A 26,658-nucleotide genomic window follows, 5' to 3' on the forward strand; every position below is an offset into this window, starting at 1 on the left:
TCATCCCTGCAGCGTTCTTGCTCAGAGTGCTGGCCCTAAGGGGAGTTTTAGCATGATGATCTCTCCTGGTTGACTGCTGACTGAAAAAAATCACCTTTAATTCCAGGGACAGCCACTGCTAAATTGCGGTGTATATACTTCCAAATTTTTCTGTTTATGCATATACAAATAAAATAAATGTAAATTATATATAAATAAAACTTTATATATATGAAGTGGCTTGAGATCAGACTATACATATTATTTTGTATCTGGCATTTTATTTCTTTGTATATAGTGAAAATATTTTCAATGTTACTGAATATTGTAATACATCATCCTTTTAATGAATACATGGTACTCACCATACGAATGTACTATCATTTACTTAACAATCCGTTACTTTTAATCTGTTCCCAATTTTCCCACAAGTATAAGTATCACTGCACTGCATCTATTTTATATCCATTTTAATGCACTTCCTGGTTGTTTCCTTAAGATATGTCACTGAGTGGACTTCCTGGGTTGAAGAGTAGGAACATTGAAAAGATGCATGCTCTTGCTTACTTTGCTGTTCACCTCTTCACGTACCCATCTAAGACAGTAAGCTCCTAGGTCTCAGGGTTCACGCTTTTCTTTGAGTTCACCCCATTCTCTTCACAGTACTTGGGGATGGCAGAGCTTCAAAACTCAGCAAAGATGGTGTACCAGTAACAACCATGAAGGTAGCTGAATGTCCTGAAGGACCGTGAAGAAACACGCGTATTTCCAAAGGGAAAACGGATTAAGTTTTCCCACCCCACTCCTTGTCTGATCCAGGGCACCACAGGGAACTGAATTTCTCGGAATACAGTGACCCCTAGGAGGATAAACACTCCTTACCTGGGTGGAGGACGTTTAGTTTCCTCCAATTGTCTGTGAGCTGTTGGGGGCTCGTTTTAGCATGTCCGACCTCGCACAGCGATGATGCACCATGGGCATTCATGGGAACGAGTGAAGGGCCAGGGTCCTCACAACCCGAGGTGCAGATCACTTCAGTGGCTGCCACTGTTTGTCACTGTAAATAAAATACTTTCTGGAGACAGCTTGGACTCATTCCTTCTTTTTTCCTTCCTCTGTAGTCGAAGGAGAGGTGACTAAAAAGTGCAAGCAGTACTGGTGCTCAGAGAGGACCTGGGACTTTTGCGGGCAGCCGAAAAAGGGAGAGGGCTGGGGTGAGTCTAGACACGATTTCCTTCGATTGTCTTCTCTTCCTCCGCGCCATGCCCTCCCCCATTTTTCCCTTCTCCTGTGTGGACACTCCCGCCTTGGTCTGGTGCCCAGAGATGGGGGGGTTCGACCCCCTCACCGCGTAGCTAAGCTTACAGCGCCCAGCATTCCAGGCGGGGCTGTCTTCAAGTAGCGAAAGCACTGGCAATTAGCAGCTCTCGGCCTCTCCCCTCTCGATCTCCTCCTTGGTTTGGTTGGAAACTTCACCCAAACACCGAAAAGGCTCCGCCCCGAGAGTTTTGAACCGGCCACAGGCCGAGGCCGCGCTGGGCACACTCCTTCCCGAGGTCTCCCTGCCCCACACTCTGCCCCCGGGGAGTCGCCTGGAGCCCACGTCCCCGCGCACAGAGAGAGAGGCGGGGGCTTGCATGGTGGCAGGAAGCGGATGGTAGAGTTCAGAGTAGCTGCTCACCGCCTCCTCGCCTCCCAGGACCCCGGGGCGCCCGACCCGGCCGGAGCCTGGGGAGAGTCGTCGCGGGGACGGCGGGCCTACGGCCAATCCCCGGCTCTGACCCGGTCCCCTCCTCCCCCCGCCCTGCGCCCTCCTCCCCCCGCTCCGCCCCGCCGGCTTGGGGCGGCGGACGGCCCGCGGAGACGCTCGGACCCCCACCCGCGCGGCAGGCGGCGGCGCAGGCGGCTGCGGCCTAGGGCGCCGGGCGGCCGAGAGCCTCCTCCCCCTCCCGGAAGCGCGGGGCGGGGTCCCCGGCCGGGCCGCGGGGGCGGGCGCGGGCGCGGGGGCCGGGCCGGGCCGGGGCGGGGCGCGCTCGGCAGGCCCTGCTGGCTCGGCGCTCGCGGCTCGGCCGGCTGTGCGCGCCCACTCCGGCTCCAGGCGGCCAGCGCGCGCGGGCCCAGGCCGCGGGGCTCCTGCCGAGCAGCAGCGGTTCGCAGCCCTCTCCGGCGCGGTGCATGGAGACGCGGCCCGCCGCCCGCCGCTGAGCCCGCCGCCGGCCCGGGACCCGCCGGGGCTGGGGTGGCCTCGGGCTCCGGCCGGCTCCGCCGACGCCAGACTCGGGCTTGGCGGGCCGCCCCCGCCGCCCGCGGGCTGCGCGCGGCCCGCGGGCCTCGTCGCCCGCGCGGATCGCCGCGGCCCGGCCGTCCCGTCCCAGGAAGTGGCCGTCCTGGCCGCCATGGCTCACTCCCCGGTGCAGTCGGGCCTGCCCGGCATGCAGGTAGGCAGGAGCCGCCCGCCGCGGGCGGGGAGGGACGCGCGGGCCGGGGCGGAGGCGGGGAACTCGGCGGTGTAAACACGGCCCCCTCACGGTGCCCCTTCCGGGGTCGCGCCGGGCCCCGGCCTCGGGGGTGGGCAGGGACGTGGGGCCGCGGCCCGGAGGCGGCCCTCGCCGGCCGGGAGTCGCGGTGGTCGGGAAGGGATGTGGGGGTGCCGGCCGCCGCGCCCTCCCCGTTCCGCTCCCCCCCAAGGCCCCCAGGGCTGCAGGCCCGGCGTCGGCCCTTCCGCACCGGGAGGAGTGGGGCGGAGAAATGCCCTTGGAGGCCCGACCGGGCCTCTGGGCCCTGCGTGCGTGCGGGGTGCGGCGGAGGCCCAGTCGCCCCCGCGGGCGGGAGGTAAAGTTGCGAGGCGGGAGGGGCAGCCCCGGGCGCGCCCCGACTGGTCCCGGGCCCGGCAGGGCGGGGTGCAGGGAGCTGTAACCGCCAGCTCCGCTCACGCCGCGCCCGTTCCGCGCCTCTCCGCCAGCCGAGGGGCAGCGCGAGCCTGCAAACCCGGGAGGAGGGTTCCGGCAGACGACGTGCGCTCGTGGGTCCCGGGCCGAGGCTGGCCGCGCGGTCCCCGGCCGTGGGCGTCCGCCTTGAGGCGTGAGTGGGGCCGGAGGAGTTCCTTCGCGCGAACCCGGCCGCTGACACTTAGGGGCATCTCGGCCCACCGGTGACTTTTCTGGAGAGGGGGAGAAGCCGAAATTCAAATTTACATGACTGCATTAAAGTTTTTCGCTTTTGGAGACTGTGTTTAGCCCATTGAGAAGTGAAACCACCATCCTTGGCTAATTTGTAATGTATGTAAGCGCATAAATGGTGGCAAAATGATTAGGATTAAAATTTCACGATATGGTAGGGTATGTCTTTAAAGTTTTGCCCTCCTTGTTTATAAGCTAGTGAACATGGGACCTTTAATTAAGAAAAGAACCACAAGCATCCGAGTGGATTATTATTTTTACAGACATCAGCAGGCTCATTTCCTTTAATTCCCTGGCTCTTGAAGGCTGAGAAATACAGCGCTTGCACCCGGCCTTTCAGGAGCAGCAAATCTGCTCCCTCTTCTGAGGCACATAATTTTTTTTCCTCCTCTTTTTTTTTAAACCGTAAGTGGAAAACTGGATTTCATTGTTCAGGTTTGAAATCTGGAGAAATAGGAACACAAAGTTAGAATTTTAGCCTGAGGTCTCCCCCCCCCCCCCCCCCCCCCCCCCGCAAAGGAGTAACAGTAAAAGTTAGAGTCTTAAGAGTGGGCTTGAAGAAAATTGCCTTTGAATCTCAGTTAAAGAGTTTTAAACTCAATACGCATTGAGCCTAAGCTAGGTGAAAATCAGACGTGGTTTCTTGGTATTTCCTGAAGTTCCTGCTTTGATTTGGTTTGCATTTCAAGGCAGGAAGGCAGGATGAACTTGGGTGAAAAATTATTTCTGACCACTAGAGCAAGAAGGGCCTCTTGAATAATAATAATTAATTCATTAACGTTTCCTTGCCGCCGATTTTTATACTGTGTTAATCAGGTTGTAATCCAGCACAAATGGCTCACTTAAGAGTTTACCAGGGAGGTTTATTCCTTTGTGGAAAGCGAATCAGTTTGAAGAGGTACTTACAGCCCAGCTGGCTGGTGCCTAGAAGTCAGTATCAGATGGTCACCAGGCGGTGTCTATTCTCAACATTTTCTTTGTCCTCACTTTTTTTTTTTCTTTAAGAGTATGGTCCATAATTCTTGGAAAAAGAAGGTAAATTTCCTTTAGTGAGTTTGCCTTGTAAATACAGCATATTTCCTAGGTAGTGTTACAAGGGAACTGCCTTTGTTTTTGTTTTTTTGCTTTGTGTAAAAGCTGGTAAGTTTTTATTTCGTGGAAACAACCAAAGTTTTAGCTGTTACAATTTTGGGGGTTGGTGCCAAAGTGGCTTCTGACAGTCATTCCTGTATTTAAGTACATCTACCAAACTGTATGATTGTTTTTAGTTTGCCATTTGGGGAAGAACATTCCTATCCTCTCCCTTCCCCCCCAAAAGAAAAAAACAACTACATTTATGTTCTACTTGGAATTAGCAGTTGCTACTGCTCAGGGAGGCTTTCCTCAGAGTTGTTAAGGATTAAATTAAAGGCACGCCTGCTTTTGACTGTTCTCTGGAATAAAACAAGAGAGTAAATAACCCTGTGCCCTGTCCTGATACGTTTTATAATCCCTTGCTATTTTCTTTCTCATCTCCTGTCCAGGGCTTATAAGGAGTTGGCTTAAAACTTTCAGAAAGACTGTAGAGTGAATTCTGGAAGCCTGAATTTAAACATCAAAGATGCTTAAAAAGAACATCTGAATGAACATTTTCGTATCAACACCATTTTTCACTGTCTTGAGAACTATTTTTATGTCTTTAGAGTCTTACTTGTCCCATTGAGATAGGGTATAATTTTTTAAGATGTGGAAACCAACAGAGACTAATCGAACTGACCGAGGTGAAATAGTCTATTACCTGGCAAACTTGTGATTTGAAACCAGGTTTTTCTTGCCATCAAGACCATACTTCTAGTCATCATGCTGTATTACTGCTCTATTATTAATGTTTACAAACATTAAAAGTTTTTTTTCCTTTTGCCTTGGATTTGCTGAAGACATTAGAAATAGGAGAATAAAATGCTTTATTCAGTTAGCAACTTATTGAACACACTATGTCCTAGGTTGATGACTCAATCTGAATGAATTATCATTTTTAATGTTTAATGAAGGTTGCCTTTTTTACCCCCCACACCCAGTGTCATATCAGCATAGAGGAGAAAATAGAAATCATGAACTGAATGTAGTAAGTACCACAGACATAAAGAAATGAGGTTGATTTGTGGATATAAGTACCCCCATCCTTAACTGAACATTTGCTTCAATCAGTTTAATTTAGATTAAAAAAAAAACTTCATTTGGCAGCATAAGTGCCAGTTATTTTTTCGTTTGCATAAGTTATTTAAAAATAATTGGTTTATAAATTTTCCTGACAGAATTTTATCAGTCACGTTTAAACTTTTCTGGTTCATGACTCATGTAAGAAATATCAAGAACTGAAGAAAGTTTTAAGGACATAGTCCTAATCCTTACTACTTGTGATTACTGTGATTTTTATTAAAAAGAGTGCTGGTTGCAACACTGAATTGGTTTCACTGCTGACTTGTTTGACCCAAGTTTGAAACATACTGTATTAGATATGTCACATGTACAGTAGGGTCTGAGTTAGCATGTTTTGAGGTCATACATTTAAGATAATCTAGCTAGAAAAGTTAAAGTTTCTACTTACTAACTTCATCCTGCCCCCTATTTCTCCTTCTGTTTTCCTAGTTGCTTGGAGTAACAAACCTTTGCTGAGAACGCCCCTCTTTTTTGTTGGGATACTGAGAAAGACTTTTTTACTGACCAGTTTGGACACGTTTGGAGCTTTTCTCAAAGACACTTGCGTACCCTGGGGAAAACCTGTGTGCTCTGGAAATCTGGGAAATGAAGGAAAACAGAAGGACAGCTGCATTTAATTGTGGCTTAAGTGCTCTTGTACTTTGTTTTCTTGTTAGTGTCACATTTCCATAGTTTTTTTCCTGTTACCATGGAAGAGGCCTTCCCATTTTTAGCCTGTTGCCATTTGCACCCTGGGGAAAGGTTGGCATGTTATGGCGTGTGGACATTGAGAATATTTGCAAGATTTAGGTTGTGAAGCCTCTTAAGGGAAATGCTGACCTGTACAATGTGGTCTAGTGTCTCAGAAGGGCGGACTAGATAGGTTTCTCTAGGAGTGGTGCCCAGAGCTGTATAAGGTACAAGTGAGAACTTCCTTCAGCCCGGTCCTCAGGAAGTCAGCAGCCTAGTGACAGACCATTTCAGGTAATCTGCCTGCGAAGATTCAAATGATTGAGGTGAGCACAGAGAGCAGAGGTGCAGGGTTGGAAAGTGGGTGCAGAGGGCCTAGCCTGGATCCTACAGCTCGAGGGACAGCAGGCCTGGGAAGGGGCCTGGTTCCTGGCTGCAGTTGGAGGTATAGAGTGTCATGCACAGTGGGAGCCCTGCTTTCTCTATTGCAGGTGGAAGGAGTTGGGTTCTGGGGTGCTGGGTGACCACTTAGAAGACAGTGGTGGCACTTCTGGTGGGAGGAACCCAGGATAAGAAGGCTGAGTGGTTGGGGGCTCAGCTGTCAGCAGGATAGCCAAGGTGGACTCTGAGCAAGGTTGACTCAAACCGCGGTGATCTGAAATGTCAGTGAACATTTATGGTCTATTATTACTCTGCCATCTCCTTGCTTTTGACCATTACTGCTGTTCTATGCTAAAGAATAGTAAGAAAAGTAGAGGCATACTTTTCTGTTGCTGTTACTAGTTGCCTAAGGTTTTTTTTTGATACCTGTTTCAATACTTCATATTCCCTCTTTCCCTCTATTACCAAAATTTGACAATGTCAATAACTTGTTTTGCTTAAGATCATGTTTTTTGGGGGGAGGTTGTCAGAAGATTTTTTAAAATTAAAATTGAAAAAATAACTCAGAGGAGTCCAGGACATTTTGGTTCTCCTCCCAGATCTTGGAACGTTCTTGATACTTCACATGGAACCAAGTGACCTTCAAGTAGGAATTGGCCAGATTAGATTTTTCCAGGCTGCTAATGTAACACACTGTCCCTGCAGAGAGTAGTTTTGGGTAAGTAGCAGCCATTATCGTTTTCCTGTTACTTTATGTAATTTTGTGCTCCTCTTTGAGCTACTGATGTACTGTGTGGAGCTGAGCTTGCTTATTTGATGCAGGTTGACTTTGCTTTTCAGTTGCATAGTGTTTTTCCAGGACTTTGATGTGAGATGTGGCCTGAGGAGTTACTGAAGAAATGAGCCCCTTGGTAGTCTCTGCTTTTCTAGTGTATTTTTAGTCACACCAAGCCAGAGTCCAGGAGTCTGAGGATCACTTGAGAAGCAGACCCCTTGCTCTCTGTTTGGGTGATTTTCTCCAAGTGATTTCAGAGATGCCTGCTTGGAAACTCCTTACCTGCAGGAAATGGACCGCACCCATCTAACTAACCCCTTCTGTGGGTTTTTTTTATGCCTTAGCTCAGCATTGTTATCATTAATGGAATCTTGTGGCAGGAGCTAGTGCAGGAAATAGAAGTTGCACTGTTATCCCTCTATTGCTGCTCAGAGTCCGCCACTGTCACTGGACCAATTATTTCCCATAATTCCTATTTTTGCAGTGTTATATATTTAAAACTCTTGGTGTCAAGTGCTTTGGGAAAAAACATGGCTATTTTTATGACACCTGGATCCTGAGGTGAATATGGAGTTTCCTAATCCTAATGGCTCCTTGGTTTCCAAGGTTTAGATTAGGGAAAATAAAAAGAGGTGGACTTTAACTTGCTACAAAGTATAAAACACCCCAAGTTGTGGATTACAAAGGCACTTAAAGTACACACCCCTGGGACAGCACTGTTGACTTTACGGACCTTCCATTATGTTTTCATGAGGGCTCTCAAGCAGTACAAGGAACCATATCTATTCAGTACCCTTTTGGTATCTGAATAAATTGTGGGAACATTTTGTGTTTTATATTAATGTTTTTCAGATATCTTCCTATTTTAAGACTTGTCCTGTTTTTAAGAAGATTTTTAAGTTCTAAAATTTGAAAGGACTGTGTGTCCAAATCCTTGTTTTTTTTTAATTAGGGAATTTTATTTTTTAATTTTAAACAGTGAGTTTATTTTAAAGAGTCAGATGGCTTTGTAAGGTTTGTTTGGAAAGATTGTGTTACTTGCCACTTGCCTGTTTCCTCCTCCCCAAAGGCAGCACCCCTTTGGCCTGTTAGCAGGTGTCGGTTGTTACTTCTTTGTTTATAAAGAACATTTAAAAATTACTGCTACTTTTTTCTGGTTTCTGGCACTATCTGTAGACTTTGTTGGTTCTGTAGATTTAGTTCCCATATTCCTGCATCCTTCAGTCACAGGGGACCTCTCTTCTCTCCCCAGTATAATTACATTGTAACTTTGGCCAGATTAGTGCATGCATTAATGTGACTGTGTGGACAGTAGTCCAAGCTCAGCCATTAGGAAACCAGGATCACATTTCAGATCTTTTTGGAAGTTGTTTTTTTTGGTAATGTTAATTGTCTTAGTTTGGGCGGCTTTAATAAAATGTCATAGACTTGGGGGCTTAAACAGCAAACATTTACTTCTCTGTTACTGAGACTGGGAGTCAGATTCCATGTCTGGCTTGCTTAAGAGCATGTGGCAGGTGGCCTGCTTCTGGCTGTGTCTTCACATGGTGAAGGGAGGAAGGAGTGCTTGGGGGTCTCTTTTATAAAAGCAGCATCCCCATCGTGAGGGCGCCACCTTGAATGTGTGATTACTTCCTAGAGGCTGTGCCTCCTGGTACCATCACATAAGGGATTGGGCCTAACATGAGTTTTGGGGCATATAAACATTAAGTCTCTAGCAGTGCTTATAATTTACTCAATCCAAAACTCAAACCAGTTGTTGGAAGCTGCTCTTAGGAGATGCAGGTAGAGCAGAAGGGTTCTCTAGTTCTTCTTTCTGGAGAAACCATCCTGTGAGCCTCTGATCTGCTCCCGCCTGGCTGGTGGGCTTCCACTCCGCCCCCCTGCTCGCATCCTCTGTCTTTGCCTCGGCCCTCGGCACTCCTGGTGCTGCGCTCTTTGGGTGGCCTGTTTTCTCTGTCTCCTGTCAGCACCTTTCTTGGCTTACCCCGTTGTGTTGGCAGAACATATCTTGCAGTGCCTTCCTGTTAATAGGTTTATTGAGGTCTTAGAGATCTGAAAATTCCTTTATTTTTACCTTTCCTCTTAATTGATATATGGGGTATATAGTCATAGGGTGAAAATCATTTTCTGCCTAATTTTGAAGGCATTTTTCCACTGTGCCACACCAATACTAGAGTTCATGTATGCAAGCTGTTTTGTTCTTTCTGAACTTAATATTTAATAGGGCCTGAGTTTTTCTTTGTGATCTGAATTTTCACGATGACATGTCTTGATGTGGGTCTGTTTTTGTTTTTGACAGCTATTGGTAGGCCCTTTGAATTAGGCAGCTCAGGTTTTTTAAATTGAATTTTTTGGTCCCTCTTCTTCCATTTTCTATATTCTCTTAAACTCTTTATTATTTGGATGTGGGACCTTGTGGAATGGCTGTCGAATATTCTTACCCTTTAAATCTATTTTCCATTTCTCTGTCTTTTTTCTTGGCTTTTCTGGGAGATAGTCTCAACCTTATCTCCAGCTCATTCTAATGAGTATTTCATTTCTGCTCTTGTTTTATAAATTCTAAGAGCTCTTCATGGTTTTCTGAATGTTCTTTTATTGTTTCAGTTGAAATGAGAATACTCTTACTTCCCTAAGTATGGTAATTGTAGTATTTTTTACCTCCTCAGAATAGATTTCCTCCAAGGCCCTTTTTGTTCTCTTGTTGGTTTTGGTGTCTATTTTTCTTTCTTTCTTTTTTTTTTTTGGTGGAGACCACCCTCAAGTGTCTACTCAATTTTTAATAGTGGGGAACAACCATGCTTTTTGGAAATGTGAGTTCAGAAGGGGCCGCTTTTCACTTCAGTGATACCAGGTGCTCCTCCTGGGCAGGAGGGGTGAGCGACGCTTAGGTCAGTTTCTTTCAGCTTTTCGTACATTTCTCCTCCTTGGAGAAGCCTCCTGACCTGCTCCCGTCTGGTGGTTGCCCACCCATGGGGTGCCCCTGGGGCTGATCCCTCTCCCTTCTCTCGCCCGATGCTTCATGCCCGCCTGACCACGGGCGGAGGGAAGGCTGGGGGCAGGTCCTTGTCTTCCATGGTGTATTCCTGAGTTTCTGGCACGCCGCCTCTCCTGTGTGTGTGCTGCTGCCTGCTCCAGAGACCCTAGGTTTTCCCTTCCAGGGAATGTGCTTCTGGTGGGTCTTGACTGGGGAGGCTAGGAGAGCGGCAGGTGGTCTGCGTCTCTGACCACTTCCTGACTGACTTGATGTCCCTCCTTGTTCTCGGTGTTCCCCTTCCACGGGAGCCCAGTGCTGCCAGTGCTGAGTCTTGGGGTTCCACGCTGAGTGGAGTCGGTTCTCTGCTTCTGCACCTCTGCTTGAGCATCTGTTCCCCCTGCCCAAGAAAATCCCCATCTTTCCTCCCCACCACCAACTTCCCATTCCTGGAATTTTACTACTGTTGGTCTCTCCTCTCCTCTCCTGCAGTGCAGAGGTTCAGTCTTTAAGAAAATACCCTTTATTAGGGTTTTAGTGGGGTTTCAGGATTGATGAAAGTATAGGTGCTTGAATTTCAGGGTCACGACTTTCTGGCTTTCCAGGCTGGGGAAGGACTCCGGAGCCGTGTTCTCTTCACCGTGTGATTTTGCCTTCTGTTATCTCTGGCAAGTGAAGGGCAGTGTAAATACAAGCTTGCTCTTCCCTGTCTCTGACAGTCAGTGACCTCACCTCCCTAACCTGAGCTGAGAACCTGCTCTTCTCCATTCTGTGTCTCGTTTTCTGGTGGCGAGATCATGTGCTCATGGAGCCGTTTCAGGGAGCCTCGCAGTGTCTCTTTAGAGAAATGTCTGATAGGCTGATGGATGTTTTGGGGGCCCGTCCCATGGTCCAGAATTGAGTGTGTGCTTCCTGGGCAGGTGGGGGCCACATGGTCATGCTGCTGGCTTCCCGGGGGTCTGCACAGACACGAAGATGAGGGACTTGCCAGGGTGGTTCGGGTGCCTGCGTGGCAGGTCCAGTTTGCCGCGTGTTAGAGGACTGCGCGCTGCAGTCTGGGGAGTGAGGAGCGGGGTCTTCACGCTCTGTGCCCGGCCCAGCGCTGGTCCTTAATACTGGCATTTCACTGGGCGAATGACTGGGGTGCATCTCCGAACAGGAAGAGCTGCTCTCTGGGACACTGCCTTAAAACGATTTCCTACTTAAGAACAAAGTACTCTTTTGGGGTAGAAATTTGCAATGATAAACTTTTGAATGAAAATGAAAAGCAATCCAGAACTTTGGGGCCAGGTGTGGGTCAGCAGTTATTTTTAGGCACAGTTTCACAGGGTACCTTTAAATTAGTCATGTTCAGGGAGGTTAATTCAAAGTTGTTAAATTGCTACCTGAACTCTGGATGAACTGAGACCAGCTGAAGAAAGGCATTGTTTGAACATTCCTTTAGTGTGTTTGAGGCACTTTTATTGTACCAAACAGTTCTTGAGAGGTAATTTAAAAAGAAAAAGCTATCTAAGTACAGCGTTACTCATTTCCTCAGTGGCTACTGGTAGGCGGGTTTTCTTTTTCCTGCTCCTTCACTGTTACCTGAATAGGTAAGTGGCGTAGGTAAACAGTGCCTCAGGCGTTGCTGTATTGATCAGTTTGAAAATAAATATTTGTTGCCCTTAGTGGAAGGAAGCCTTGGAAGGAAGCGGACTTGATTTTACTGCCTTCTTCCCAAGGGCCAGCCATTGGTAGGCTGCCCATGCCCTTGGGTGACCCTTGAGATCTCTGCCAGGGGAGGGGCTGTTATACTAGTTTGCAGATGAGAAAATTGAGGTTTTGGGAGCTTGACCAAGGCGTCTGGGATAATAGCTCTGAGTCGTCGTGCCAGTACTTGCGGTCTTTCCCTTCCTTATACCAGAATGTTCCTGCCAAGCCTTTCGGCTCCTGTCCTCGCGGGCCCTGTCCTCCGCTCACCCTATCCTGTTACCTGTCAGATGTGCCTGCTGCCTCCAGGAAACCAGCCCAGGCCAGGGCTAGTAACTTGGTGGGATTTGGGGCACTTTTATCTGCCCTGCTCCTCACATCCTCCTTGCCTTTGTGTTTTAACTTTAAAAGATGAGTTTTTTCATGTTCCAGTATTGTTTTTAAGTGGCTTCCTGGCAGTTAGGATTGTGGGGTTAGGGAGAAGATGACTTGGACTTTAAGATGTTTTCTTCATTCTTTATCTCCTTTCTCTCGGTTGAGCCCCTAGATCCTCCCTTAGGGTGGAATGGGAGCCTTTGGCCTTTTTAAATTGTCTTTCAGGTGTTGCCCAGATTAACTGGAAAAAAGTACCCTGTATTCTAAGAGAATTTCACATTATAAAAATTATCCCCATCACCTGGAGGGCTTGATAAAATGCCGACTGCCGGGCTGTGGTCTGGGGTGGACTTAGCATTTCTAACAAGTTTCCAGGTGTTCTGCTGCCTCAGGGACCACACTTTGAGAACCACTGAATTGGAAAATTAGCCCTTACGTCCCTATTGCTCCCCACGGGAACCCTATAACCATGCCCATTTGCAAAGCAGCCCTATTGAAAACCTATGCTTGCGATTTATGACTGATATTTCAGAAAACCAACTTTGGAACAACTGGTTCAATTTTGGGAATTGAATAGGCTTTTGAATGGTAAAACTTTAGGTAAAGCCCTTTTGTGTTTTAGCGTGTGTCTTGCCAGTGGGTTTCAGCCCCAGACAAGTCCACTATGGATTCAGTGAAACCAAAGAAATGTCAGTAGAATGTTCTTGGGGTGAAAGAGTTTATACCCAATTTTATTCCCACGGTGGCAGGTTAGTCACTAGAATCCCGTCCACTCAGAGCGAGTCTGCATGCAGCCGGCCAGTCTCTGCCTCCGGGCCTCTCTGGCCCTGCAGCCATCTCAGTCTCTGTCCTCGGCGCTGCCACCACTCCAGTGTTGTCTCCGCTCTCCTGCAGCCTTGCAGCTGTGCCACCATGTTTCCCAGACCTTTGGGCAGTGCTCTTTATATCACAGCGTATTGCCCACACATGTGCAGTGAGCTAGCCAACCAGGGCCAGGTGAGAATCCTGGCTACAAGAACGTTCACTTTTACCCACAGCGTGCATTGTAAACCTGTTGGAGGATAGAAGATGATGAGGGTTCCGTGTCTTTTTGACCTTGGAACCTTGTGTTTTTAAGGAATGGCTCTCAGAACTAACATTTCAGGGTTCTTTTGGAAAACCCTGAACCAGAACAAAGGCCCAGAACTGGGTAATCTTCCACAGCCTTGCCAGGATAACCTCTCTCAACTGTTTGCATCACATCACTCTCTGCTTAAGAATCTTTGGTCACCTCTGGACAAATATAACTCCAGCTTGAAACCCAGGGCCTTGGGGTAACGCTGCTTCCTCATCCTGGTCAGCTCTCCTTACCTCCTTGCGCTCACCTGGCTGGATACCCCAGATTCCTTTGTTTAGTAACTTCCAGTGGGTGGTTAATGTTTAGATTATGCTGCTTAAAAAAAAAAATTGGATTTGAAGGGAAGAGCTTCAGGGAAAGTCTGCATCATCTAGCCAGTTCCCCCACTTGCTGGGACACAAGCCCTGGTGATAGTACCTGACCAGATGGTGAGGTCTGGTTAGGAAGTGAATGGGCTCTCTGGGCAAAACTGCTTTTCTTTTCTCATAGATGTTCTGTTTAACACTTAACTAAAGACACACATATATCTCTATACTAGGAAAAATATTCTGGACCCGTAGATTTCTAAATGTTTGGGATGTTAGAGGTTTTAAGTTCTCAGGTATAGTTGATTTGATTTTTAATTCAGAAGATTGTTCGTAGTTCTGTATTAGCAGTCTTTCATTAGAGTGTACTGTGAATATATAGACTTTGATCTTATGAGACTTGGCTTATTTGAGAGTGATTTTTTTTAAAATTGCATTTTAATCTTCCTGAGATTTATTACATGGCTTTCTTCAATAAAAGGGTAAAGGGCATAATAAGCAGTCTTAGGGGAGGGGCTGTGTCAGGAAAGGTCTTGTGAGGTTTGGGCACCTTTCTCGGTCGTTAAGGAAGAGTCAAGTCTTCCTAAAAGTAGTCTTGTCATTCAGAGCGCCTGCCTCCATATTGTCGCCTTCAAGAAGCACTTACATGAAGTGAAGCTTCCTGCACGTCCTGGCGGAGTTCTGCTTCCCTGGGCGGCTGCCCGTGTTTATCTTGCAGGCGGGGATGTGATTGAAGATGTTCACCTAAGGTTAGTGGTGGGCTCTGGTCATGCTCCCAGATAAGCCTGGGCTGTGACCTTAGGTATTGTGGAGTGGAATTTCATTTCCCCATGGGCATGAAGCTGTCGTGTTTTAAATTATTACAGAGTTTAAAACAGGTTTGAGTTGAAAAGCAGTTTTCCCAGTGATCCCCCTACCTCTGGGGGTGAATTACTGTTTATGTGGAGCAAATGGTTTCTTGAGGGCAGGTCTTCTCAGCCCTCTCCCCATCCCATATTTTATTTGTGTGTGTGTACATATATATAAATTTGTGTGTGTTTGTGCATATAAATGGTGTTATTTAATGTTTTCTTTTTGTAATCTTTCAGTAAATAGCCTTAAAAAGAGCTTGTGCTGTTAATACTCCTGGTCAGAAGTATCTTTTTCCTCTTTGTATTTCCAAAAGGAAAGAAGTTTATATTTCCTTTACATTTTTAAAAGGAATAAACTCCTCAATATCCTGAAAAACAGAGTGAAAGTTCCTTAAGATGATAAAACAATTCTTTTTAAAATGGTAAAATTCTCTGTTTTTATACATGGCCTATTGCATATATTATTTCTAATATGTTAGCTGTAGCCATGAAGGCTGTTTTTTAAATTCTGTGAAAATGATTCCTCCCTTCATTTGTCCTTTTGTATCAGAGTAGTGATAATTCCATTGTTTCTGTTGGGGGGCTGGGGGTGATAAGGCCCTTTGAAAACCAGTGGAAGCCTGTCCGCCGAGCTTATAGAGCCAGGCCCCTTTCTGCTCTGGCCTTGCTGTCTGTGCATAGTCTATTATATAAACAGGAATGTGGAAGGGGGGGTTGAAGATTAGTGCAGAAATGGGACCCGTGCCAAAAAACCTCTCACTCTATCCCCCATTGAATTCTTAAAGTAAAAGCATTTATAATCCCACTACTGGAATATAGTGTTTTCTATTTTGCTTATTTTCCAGTTGTCTCTGTACATAGATCTTTAAATGACTGCAGTCATACCTGGGTGCACTTTTTATACTGTTTTCCATTTGTAAATGGATCGTAAATACCATTCCCCATTTCTGCACAGTTTTCCTAATGGTCATTTTCCTGTTTTAACTGGCATGCCCTTGCCTCCTCTACTGTAAGACATTCCTCATCCTTAGGGTACCAAGTTCCAGAAGCACGTTCCTGTTTGCCTGTCCTGGTTAGAAAGAATGATGTTGCTACTTTCTTTTGGGAAGAAAATTATTCGTTGTCCCCCTCACCGAACAGTATTATGGGAAAGTACTGCTATTGTTACTTACCAGTTTTTGTAGTTAAGACTTTGCTTACATTGATAATCTAGAGCACTCTCCCAGTGGGGTTACAGATGTATGTTGGGCTCCTTGCTGAGAGAGTTGTATCCTACACAGAGGTCACTGCTTTAGCCTGGGGCCCACAGAGCCTGTGTGTGCTCGCATGTGAACCATGTGTGCGTGTGAATGTGAGTGTTACCTCAAAACAACAAGACCGCTCTCCTTTCTGGGCCTCCTCCAGGCCATGGATGAAGCAGATATAGGGCATGAGGAAGACAAACAGGGACTTCTGCCTGCCTGAATTACATTCTTGTCTGTCAGCTGAATGCTTTCTATATGTGACAGATACTCTAGTTTAAAAAAAGCTTTTATATCCTGTAGGTTTCTTTTTAGTCTTTGATTTAATGAAAAGGTGTAGATGATAAGGAGTTGGGCAGGAGTGGGGGGGGGCGGTAGCGTGACATAGCATTACTGGTCTGAAGGAGCGCTCACCCCCGACGGGGCCAGTCTGCGCGTTAACCGTTCCAGAGTGTAAGAGTTTTGAGTGACGGGGCTGTAGTCATTGACAGACTACATGCTATGCCCACGTTTTCTTCCCACGCAAGGTGCACACCAGAGTGAGGGGCTGCTGGTCACAGTGGTACCAGGGTTGAGCACCAGTGCCAGGCTATGTGGAGCAGCCTGTGGGCGGGAGCCCCAGCAAGTTGTGTGTATCGGCGCTGAGTCTGTGAGCTGCCCCACAGCACTTCAGGTTTTCCTGTCAAATGGTTTCAGATGGGGTTAAGTCTTCCCTCCAAAGGAGTTATGAAAAACTTTTGGTTTCCAGAGACTTTGGAATTCTCAATAAATACCGATAATGGACCAGTACTACTGTGTGTGTGTGTGTGTGTGTACACATGTATGTATTCGGGGAAGAGAAAAGTTAAGAACAGCTATAAGGCAGTAATACATGAGAATTTAACTTTAGAACCTATTTGCTTTTTTCCTTTATCTAAATTAAAAACGTTTTTCTTCATTGTGTGATTGTCTTAGTTATTTAACTCTTATGAGAAACGAACACGGAAATGGAAACTTATTAGACAGAAGTACCGTTGAAAAGAGGAAGTGTGATCAGACTTTGTGTTGTAAAGACCATTGCTATTTTAAGCTGAAACACTATGTGTAAGTGTGGACTATGACCGTTTACCTTATCAGTATTTTATAAAACAAAACTTAAGGGATATAGTAGTATTTTGATTGTAACTTATTTCCATGGTCACTGCTGTTACAGTCTGATGTGGAAAGAAGCAGGAATTTCAAGTGTCAGAAATAAAAGTTTAAAATATGGTCGGTACTCAGATGAATTTCAGATTTTATCTGTAATTTAGTTAGAGGCCCAACACACTTTCTTACAGAAGTGAGTTTGTAAATGGGGTTAAGTCTGTGAGGCTAGGATGGAAAAGCCTAGATGAGCTGTAAATTAGGGTTAAGTTCCTGTTCTGAAGGCAGGAAGCTAGTTGATAGGAGAGTTGGAGAAGGAAGACTTGGCTCTGCCCTCCTCGGTGCAGGCTGGTCCCCCGCAGAATCCAAACTCAGGGGCGTCTCTGTACTGTGCTGGTGCCCGACCCCTCCATCCTTTAAGGCCTTCCTGATACCGTGGTTCTCGTGTGAGTTGTTCTGTACTACATCCCCTTCAGGAGTCTCAGTATTTCCCAGTTAAAGTTCATATTCCTTGTTTTAGAAGTGATTTTAGCTATATGTTGGGAAAGCACGTAGGCTGGTTCATGCAGGTGGTAGCCCTTGTTAGTTACGAGAAGAAAGGATGTGGGTGATGTGAGTAGATACCTAAAGGTGGATATCAGGCAGTGAGAAATTGATGGCATTATACAGGAGATGATCAGGATTGAGGAAGAGGGATGTGTGTCAGACAACTGCGCTGGCAGTGGGTTAGGAAGATAAGTGATAAGCCCTGCCTTCCCGGAGCTTACAGTCTAACAGCAGAGGAATGTTAGTAAGCTCACGTTTCAGTAGAGCTGAAGTACAGGCACAGAAGTAGTGCAGAGGTGGCAGTCTGAAGACTGACACAGGAAATGATGCCTGAGCACTGTAGTTTTTTTGAAGCACAAGGAATCCAGATAGAATGTTCAAAGCATAGTTTTTAAAAATAGCACGGAGTGTTTGGGAAAGTGCAAGGAATTTGCTTTTGATGGACTTCAAAGGGAAATGAAGGAAAATGAGACCCACAGTTGAAGAGGTAGTGGGGGAACAGATCACAGAGGACCACGTCCGTGGTTTGGGCTTCAGCCTGTTGGGGTGGTGGGAAATTTCCTGGAAAGTTTGACTTGGCAGAGTGAGACCAGTTTTGGGTTTTAATAGTTTGGTGGTAGGACCGGAGAGGGCAGAGGCCGCTCCCTAGGCTGGGAGAAAATTGCTGTGGCCTGGGGAGAGTCGCTGTGAGCCTGGACTGAGGCGTTGGTGGCTGGGTGGAGAGGGGTCCAGAGGGAGCCGTGGGGAGACTGGCCAGATCTGTGGTGATGGCCCTGAATGGGGAGAAGCCGGGCACGGTCCTGGCCTGGGCTGAATGAACAGAGGACCAGCCGTGGCGTGGAGGGTGAAGAACTGGAATCTAGGTGGAGGGAACAAATAGGTGGGTGCATGTGTGGCTCTGGAGCTTGGGGAGAGTCCTGGCCAGGCACTGGGGCTGCTGGAGTGTGAATGAGGTCATCAGGGGCGGTTGGCAGCATGATAGCGAACGGGAGTGCCAAGAGCGGGGTAACTAAAAAGGGAGAAGCCCACGGTTTGGATCTCACAGTCGCCTAGGCGGTCCACCCCGCTTTCCCCGCTATTCGCTGAATGCCTACTCTGAACTCTGCGGTCCGAGTCAGGGTTTTCCACTGTGATTTCCACACATGACCACAGGATAAAGATATGGAGAGAATCTGTTATCAGCAAAACAGTTCCTGAGCTGATTGTAAGTCAAGAATAGCTGTTAGTTTCTTAGGTTATTAGAGTTTGTTTTAAAAAAGCATTAAAAGATAAATCATATTCCAGAGCTCCACATACCTAGTATGTATTTAATTTTGACCCCCAAACTCTTCATGGTTTAATGGGAGTCACTCCTGAAATGTATCAGAAAGTAATATGGCAGTGAGCCAGATAGCAGAGTTTAACAAGGATGTGTTGTTCAAATATCCTTACAAAAATTGGTTGTAGAATCTCTAGGTTAAGCAGACCAAGCAGGCTTCTGTTCTGACCCAGACAGATACTGCTGGAAGCTGGGCTTCCTGTGAGGCTTCTCTCTCCGCCCGGCACCATGCAAACAGCAGAGTAGTCAGGGAAAATGAAAGCAGGGTTAGGGGTAGGTTGTTTTGGGTGATTACGTCAATTAAAATAATTTTCCTTAATATGTGTACAATTTTAAGCATCCCCAAATGTCAAATAGATGAGAAAGGGAGTTTGGAGTTTATCTAGTTGGTTTACTTTTAGGTGATCTAATCTCTGAGAGGATGACATTTTAGATATGTTAGGGGTCGGGAGATGACAACTTATGAAACTTGGTATAAATCAGAACTCCTGTTTTATTACTACTTCACCAGAAGTAATTTATTTTATTGTATTTTGTATTAAGGTATCATTTATACACAATCTTATGCCCAGATTTCACATGAGCAACATTGTGGTTATTACATTCCCCCTTTTATCAAGTCCCCACCATACACCCCATTACAGTCACTGTCCATCAGCATAGTAACCTTCTCTGTGCTGTAGTCCTTCCCCATGCCCCCCCTATATTATGTGTGCTAATCATAGTGCCCCTTAATCCCACCAGAGGTAATTTAAATAATTAAAATGAAACGGTCCATTTTAAACTTCTGTTCTGTGAAGAGGAGTGGGTATTAGGTGTTTTGGGAATTATAGACTGTTTGGAGGGGTAACTGAAACAATGAAGATAATCACTTTTTTAAAAAGACTATTTTTTTAGAGCAGTTTTAGGTTCACAACAAAACTGAGTCGCAGACAGGTATTTTTCCTGTGCGCCCTCTGCTCCCTTACTGCCTGCAGGGTCCTGTGCCAGATCGCGCCTGTAGCTGGTGGACCACCACGCACGGCCTGCGGCTCACATCAGGGTGCGCTCCTCTTGTACCTTCTGTGGCTTTAGCAAGGGGAATGGCGTGTGTCTGCCCTTACAGTGTGTGCAGAACCATTGCACTGCTCTAAAAGTCATTGAGAGGGTATTTAAAAAATGAGTCATTTTGATTCTTTTTTTTTAAAATACATAATGCCCTTTTTTCTTCATTGGCTTCTTCAGTTTCTGATGCGATCAAAGGTATTTTTCTTAGTGTGCTGGGGCCTGGGAAGCCCTTGGTCTGCCATCATGAAAGCTGCATGCACTTGGGGTTCTCAAGGCACACGGATCCAAAATTATGTCTTGAGGAGTTGGTGGCTCTCAGAAGCCACCCAGGAACCCAATAAGGAGGATACTAATGGGGAAGCTCTGCAGAGTTCCTTTTGTTCTCTGCCCTTCCAGTTAGTTTGAGACTGTTCAGTTAGAAAGCTGAGTGTCCACACCGAAAATAAAGGTGCTTCCTTCCCTAAGTAGAGCTGCCTTTGTTTGGACTGTGCAGTTTCCCTTACCCTGTCCTTCACCAGCAGTACCAAGTGGGAGAAAGTCGTCCCGTGTGGTGTCCCTCATCTGGCCCCCCTCCTCCCGGCAGTGGGACAGACACTCCTGCAGCCATGGCAGGGATTGGCCTCTGAGCCTCTCCCGCTGCCACCTGTGTCCTCACCCTTGTACCTCCAGAGGCCCCTGCGAAGCTGCCCTCAGCTTGTTGGCCTGTTGCCAGTGTCTCTTCAGTGTGCTGACCTCAGTTTGGTTCTGGGGGCTGAATCCCCTCCCGTGACTCCAGGTCCTGTGATATACTGCTGGGGATTCTAAGGAGGGAAAAATACCACATGGTGCCTTGCCCCCACCCAAACTAATGCAAAGATTCCATTAAAAAAATTGAGGTTTTACAAATTTTAATTTTTTAAAAATATTGTAGAAGTAATACATAACCAATTGTAAAAAAAATTAAACAATACAGAATTGTATGACTTTATTCCCCAAGGGTAACTAGTGTTGAGGGTAAGGATTCTGTGGTTTTCTTAGTTGAAAGGATTGTTCACTGTCTTACATTTAGGACTGAAGGGAAGGCTGAAAATGCCATGTGAGGTTTTTTTTTTGGCCTTCCTTATTGCAGCAATTCCATCAGAAATGTTACCTCTAATCAAGACCCCTTAAGCAATCCAATTTCTGCCAGCACTTGAGTGCTTTTCATACTCCTGATAGACATGATACTCATTCTTCAACCAGCAGATTTATAGGACGTCTGCTGTGTTAAGTGCACCATGCTAGAGGCTAGGGAAATAAATGAGCTCTGCCTGCTTCCTTAATGTGCTCACAGTCCAGCACCTGGCAGACATCCCAGCACAAGTGCAAGGCGATATTAAGGAAGCCTTCCTGGAGGAGGTGGCATTTGAGAGTGTATCTTAGTAGTTCTTCAAGGTGCTTGTGGGTTAAGAGCATTCCAGGTGGATGGGATCAGTTCATAGGCCTGGCTATAGTTTAGGGTTTCTGGCATAGATGGGTAGGATTAGGGTTTTTCCCTCCCCTCCTACCTGAGATAATGGGAGAGAAAAGGTATTAGATTTTAGTTTGGAGTTGGATAAAAGTGCTAAAAAGGAAAGAGTATGATGGGGGTTTCAAGTCCCCTGGCATCTCTTTAATGGATTAGATAATCCATATCAGTCCTAGAGTGCCCTTAGTGACTTAGTTTACTTCTGATTTGCTTGAGGTTTGGATAACGAGAGATGGAGACTTAAGTAGGTCTTGATTTTTAGAGGCTGGTCTCAGTATTATGTATGTATGTTTTTTAAAAGTTGAACTTAATCTTCATTTCCTGATGCAGAAGAGTGTTTTCATTTTTTTTTAATTGGGCTGAATACACATTCAAACACAGGAATAATATGCTAATGAGTGTTTTTACCTTTAAGCCAAGAGCTTTGGGGCTTTTGTCTGGGAGAAGGATGGTTGTGTCCATGAGATTTTATGGGGACCAGTATATTAGGAAGCATGATTAGGTTTTCAGTGATGGTTACTGGTGGTTGATTTTTGAGAAAAAGACATAGTGTAGGAAGGAGGCTGCTCTTATTTAAAGGAAAAAAGAAGAAACGAGGCTTTTACCTTCCCAGAGGAATTACCTCAATTGGCAGTGACCAACAGTGTTAGTGACGTTTCATGGCTTAGGATGGCAAGCCCTTTATGGAGGGTTGAATGTGGGTGTTAAGGGGCAACCTGCAGCATTGTACTCTGGCCACTGTAAATAAATGTATTAAAGAGTTAAATAGTGAGATTTCCCTAGGAAAGTCAGGATCATTAAGTGGTAAAGTTGTAAGATGAGACTTCCTACTCTTGAAGGTTACAAGTGTAGGTGGGCAGGGAAGAGGTAGATGGCATTAGACTAATAAAGGAAGTTGATAGTCTTAATTGATGATGAGCTGAATATATTTCAAATTGTCAGAGTAAAAAATTCCTGTAATGGAAACCTCTGTGTTTCACAGTGTGTCTCACTTTTGTGTTCTTCGGTCAGGGTGAAGCAGTCAGTGCAGTGGTATTAGTGACAGTTGATTACCAGGGCCTGACTTGTGACCATTGTGACCTAGCCCAGGTAACAATTTATTATTACTTAGGGCTTACCTGAGAGATCTGGATGCATATTGAAGGTCATCAGTAGATTAAGTAGTTAATTCAATTTTAATAGAGAAAGATGTGGCACGAGGGAGAATAATCATGTGTGTATGTGATAGACCCTTGAGATGGGCTAGCTCCTTGACAACCTGCATGATTTATCTCCCCATATCTCACTGTCAGTTGACATTGATTGTGTGCCAATTATCTGTATCTCCGCTACTGCATGTGATTTTGGCAGTTGTGACTTAGAAGAAAAATGCAACTGAGGTTTCAGGTTAAACTATAATGAAAACGGGAACATTTGTTATGTACCAATTTTTTAAAAATTGATTTTCATATTTTATTATCAGGAAAATTGTAGTAGGTATGTATTTTCTGTATGTTCTTTTACAGGTGAGTAAACTAAGGCCTAGAGAAACAAGTAACTTCTAAGAGGTGGAGGTGGATTTGAACTAATATGCATCTGGCTCTAGGCACCCTCCTGTTCTTTGCTGTACTATGCCAGGGTCTCCAGTGGACCTACTGGAGTGGAGGGTCAGGTTTGCAGTTGAGTTCTCAAGGGAGAAGGGAGGGATCCGGTGGCATGCATCACCTGCCCTGAGGGTTTAGCAGCAGGTTGCTTGAAATGAAGAACTGCCGACTGAGATGGATTTATTGGAGTATTTGCATAGCTGATTGAGGCTGATATTTAATTACAGGAAAGGTTACTTGTCTGTTTGGTGCATTTTTTTCAGTTTGTTAAGTTGGTCAGAAAGAATTGGTCATAAGGCCAAGTTTACTGGGTTGACAGCTGAGTAAAACTGGGAGCCTGGCAGAGAAAACAGTGATTCTCAGTAGATAACACCTCCTCTCTTACCTCCCCCACCCCATGGCAACCCTTAGGAGAGTCAGTGGACAAAAGGTGTCTCTATACAAATACTGGAAAACCAACCCACAGCCAGGACCCTATTGACAATAGTGTCATCTTTTTAATTTTTTCGTTATAAAATACTGTGCCTTAAAAAATGAGGTCAGGAAGAAGGGGAGAGCTATGTGTTAGAAGGCCTCAGAGGTCAAGGTGAGGATCATACAAGGTCCCTCTGACAAACACAAGTAATGTGTCACGTCTGTATTCCGCTGACGAGACCCACCTTCCTGGCTCCTTTGAGCCTCTTGCTTATTTGTGGCACCTGTTTGGCAGTGACACCCACTGGTGGGGGTTGTACCACCGGCACTTGTGGGAGAGGAGACAGGACGACCTGCTGTGGGTGGAGGTTGGGCAGGTGAGCAGGAGGTTGTGCTGTTGGGTGTTGGGTGAGGCCTTTGCTGCCCCTGGTACCTGAGTTGGCCAGCGAACGGAAGAGAGCCTCTGTTCGCCGTATCGACAAATTGGTCACCTTATGGCAATGTCATCCATAGTTTAAATTCTTTGACAGGTCTGATAATTTCATCATGGAAAAAAGAAGGAAAGCAAAACCAAGAATCCTAAAAAGGCTTTTAAAATGAATTCTTCAAATGTTGGATTTTGTGACCTCTAGTGGAAAGAAGGTCAGTAGATGTTTGACAGGAGGCCTGGGGGTCTCCTCTTCCCCCATGTGCCAGGCCCTTTGGGGTCTGTGTGGACTGTCTGGTAGGGATGATCTCCGGGGAGAACACGGTCTTCAGGGAGAAGCTGATCAGTGCTGTGGGCAGGCCTGCCTGTGTCAGGGGTCCACTGGGAGGGGAACTCTTGTCAGGGACCCAGGCACCCTCCTTAGCCTTTACCTCTCGGCCTCCTGAAAGTGAGGAACCACGGGCAGTTAAACAAGCTTTTCTTTGAACCATTTAAGTTACTTCTTAATTGAAATGTAGTTGATACACAATGTTATACTGGTTTTGGGTGTAAAACATAGTGATTTAACAATTGTAGGTATTACTAAATCACTATAAGTGTAGTTGCTGTCTGTCAACATATAAAGATTATTTAGTACAATATTATTTAGTATATTTCCTGTGCTTTACTTTGATCCCTCTGATTTATTTTATAATTGGAAATTTGTGCCTCTTTATCTCCCTCAGCTGTTTGTCCCAACCCCCCTCCTCTTTCCCACCGTCACAGTCTGATCTCTGTGTCTGACTCTGTTTTGTTTTTTAGATTGCGTGTATAAGTAGAATCATATGGTATTTGTCTGACTTATTTCATTCAGCATAATGCCCTCTAGGTCCATCCATGTTGTCACAAATGGCAAGATATCATTCTTTTTTATGGCTGAACAATATTCCATTGTATATGTATATCACATCATTCTTACCCATTCATCAGTTGACAAGCACTTAGGTTGCTTCTCTATCTTGGCTATTGTAAATAATGAGATAAACATAGGAATGCATATATTTTTCTGAATTAGTTCAACATGGTGTCTTTAAAATTGAGCAATTTCATATATTGAAGTTATTTTTCTTCTCTAGTGAAAGCTAGAATGACAAACATTTTAAGAGGAATATTACATCCATATCTGTAAGTGCCATGATGTTGCAGTTTCTTTAAACTTTGATGTTTCCATTTTAGCTTCAGAAAAAAAATTTGAATGGGTTTAAAAATAAATGCAAATATAGCAGGAGTTTTCTTTTTTCAGATGATTTATCTTTTTTTAGTATTCTCATTTTGTATATTGGCTCTCCTTATGGAGAGAATTGTTTAAAAGAAATGACAGTAATTACAGTATTTGGTTTAATGTAATTCAGGATGTTTAATCTAACATAGAAGGACATTTGCTACTTTTAGCCTCTTTATTATTATCCAGATTGATGTAGGGTAATGGATTTGAGGTGTCTGATAACTGACCGTTTGTAACCAGAATGGTTTGATCCAAGAATTCTGGACATAAACGTAAAATCTTCCTGAAGTTGAGTCTGGGCTTTTTTGATCTTTTACTGTATGTATGTATCTGTGTGTCTGTGTTCATTAAAAATGGAAATGTTACAGCTTTTCTTTTTTCTTAGTATAAATTTGTAAAATAAGTCTATTGTTAACAATTGGGACAATGCATAAAAACCTGGATTACAAATCCATAAATAACTGCTGTTGCTATTTTAGTGTATGTCCTTTGAACTTTTTTTGACCCACTTGTCCCTCCCCCCATGCAAATAAAACACAAATGGAACGATTCATTCTATATGTACTTTTCTGTAATGTTCTTTTTCCTGTTAATCATTGGGGTGCATTTCCATGTCAGTAATTGTTTTGAGTGGCTACTTGATATTTATTTTTATGGCTGCAGAATAATTCCTGTAATTAATCCTACATTGAGGTCTGCTTAGGTAGTTTGCTACTTTAAAAAAAAATTATGGAAAACACCAATGAGAATATGAATCTTTGCACCTCCCTGTCTAATTATTTCCTTAAGATAACCTAGAAGTGAGATTTTTGTGCCTCCCTATTTCTAGGTAGCATTCATATGTATGTCCTGAGATGCTTCCACATACAGCATCTTCTCTGATCACTATCTTTTTAGCTCTCCATTTTTAGGTGATTTCTTTGTCTTCTCTGTCATTGTTTTTAGCAGTGTCCCTTCTACTTTCTGCTGATTTTAATGTGATGTTTATTTTGGTAATGGCTTTTTATTATCTTCAACTGTGTTAACTAGTCCTTTTTGAGATTAAAAAAAAAAAAACTCCCTGTTTTCTTCAATTTCTTTGAGTCAAGAGGAGTACTTGCCTGAAGAGTTTCCCTTGTCTCTTGGGAAGTCCTGTGAGAAGTCGTTTTCCTTCTGCCTTTCGCTTGTTTCTTCTTCACTGCCCCCTCATCTCTCAGGGCACCTCTGCTGGCCGTTCTGGGGGCCTTTGCCAAGGCGGCCTCTAAAGGGCCGTGCGGCCTGCCCAGCACTGGTCTGCTCTCCTCTCCACCCCGCCTGACGGCTGTCTCCTGTTCGTTGAGGGGCGGGTGCCCCCTCGCCCTGCCTTGGGTGACTGCATGCAGGGGGCTCACTTGGCGCAGGGTGAAATGAGCAAGCTGCCTTTCTGCCTGGGTGGGGCGTGGAGATGGCCCCTGGGCCGCTTTGCAGTGTGAACTGGGCCCCTGCCACCCAAAGCCCTATCCACAACCCCACCCCTGCCGTTCGTAGAAAACCGCATCTCAGTTTCGAAGAAGCCGCCTGGGCCTCGCAGGCTGGGGATTTGTCCTCTGCTCTTCCCGCGGGTTGGCTCAGATGTTGCTGTATTTGGTAGGTATAGTCATTTAGGGTTCTAGCTGTTTCCTAGTTCGGTTGTAGGTGGACTTCTGTTCTCATTTTCATTCTTTTGTTACCTTCAGTGTGGATCAAGGAGGAGCATTAA

General features: G+C 45.5%; 1 protein-coding gene and 1 long non-coding RNA gene across 3 annotated transcripts in view; one reads left to right on the top strand and one right to left on the bottom strand.

The window, feature by feature from the left end:
* Positions 1–432: 432 nt before the first annotated feature.
* LOC108397252 (uncharacterized) lies at positions 433–1,852 on the bottom strand. The gene is made up of 2 exons (XR_012120992.1): positions 862–1,852; positions 433–717 (listed from the first exon to the last, which is right to left on the bottom strand). It is a non-coding gene; the product is annotated as an uncharacterized lncRNA (long non-coding RNA).
* Positions 1,853–2,023: 171 nt separating this feature from the next.
* Positions 2,024–26,658, top strand: part of STK24 (serine/threonine kinase 24) — a 108,861-nt gene continuing 84,226 nt past the window's right edge. Inside the window, exon 1 of one of the 2 annotated variants that reach the window (XM_037024957.2) lies at positions 2,024–2,417. In XM_037024957.2, the coding sequence (XP_036880852.2) occupies positions 2,376–2,417 (42 nt within the window). In that variant the 5' untranslated portion in view covers positions 2,024–2,375. Of the gene's footprint in view, positions 2,418–2,712; positions 2,812–26,658 lie in introns of those variants that run through there. The other variant, XM_037024955.2, reaches the window with a different exon arrangement.

The sequence above is a fragment of the Manis javanica genome, chromosome 9 (assembly GCF_040802235.1).
Source record: "Manis javanica isolate MJ-LG chromosome 9, MJ_LKY, whole genome shotgun sequence".
NCBI lineage: Eukaryota > Metazoa > Chordata > Mammalia > Pholidota > Manidae > Manis > Manis javanica.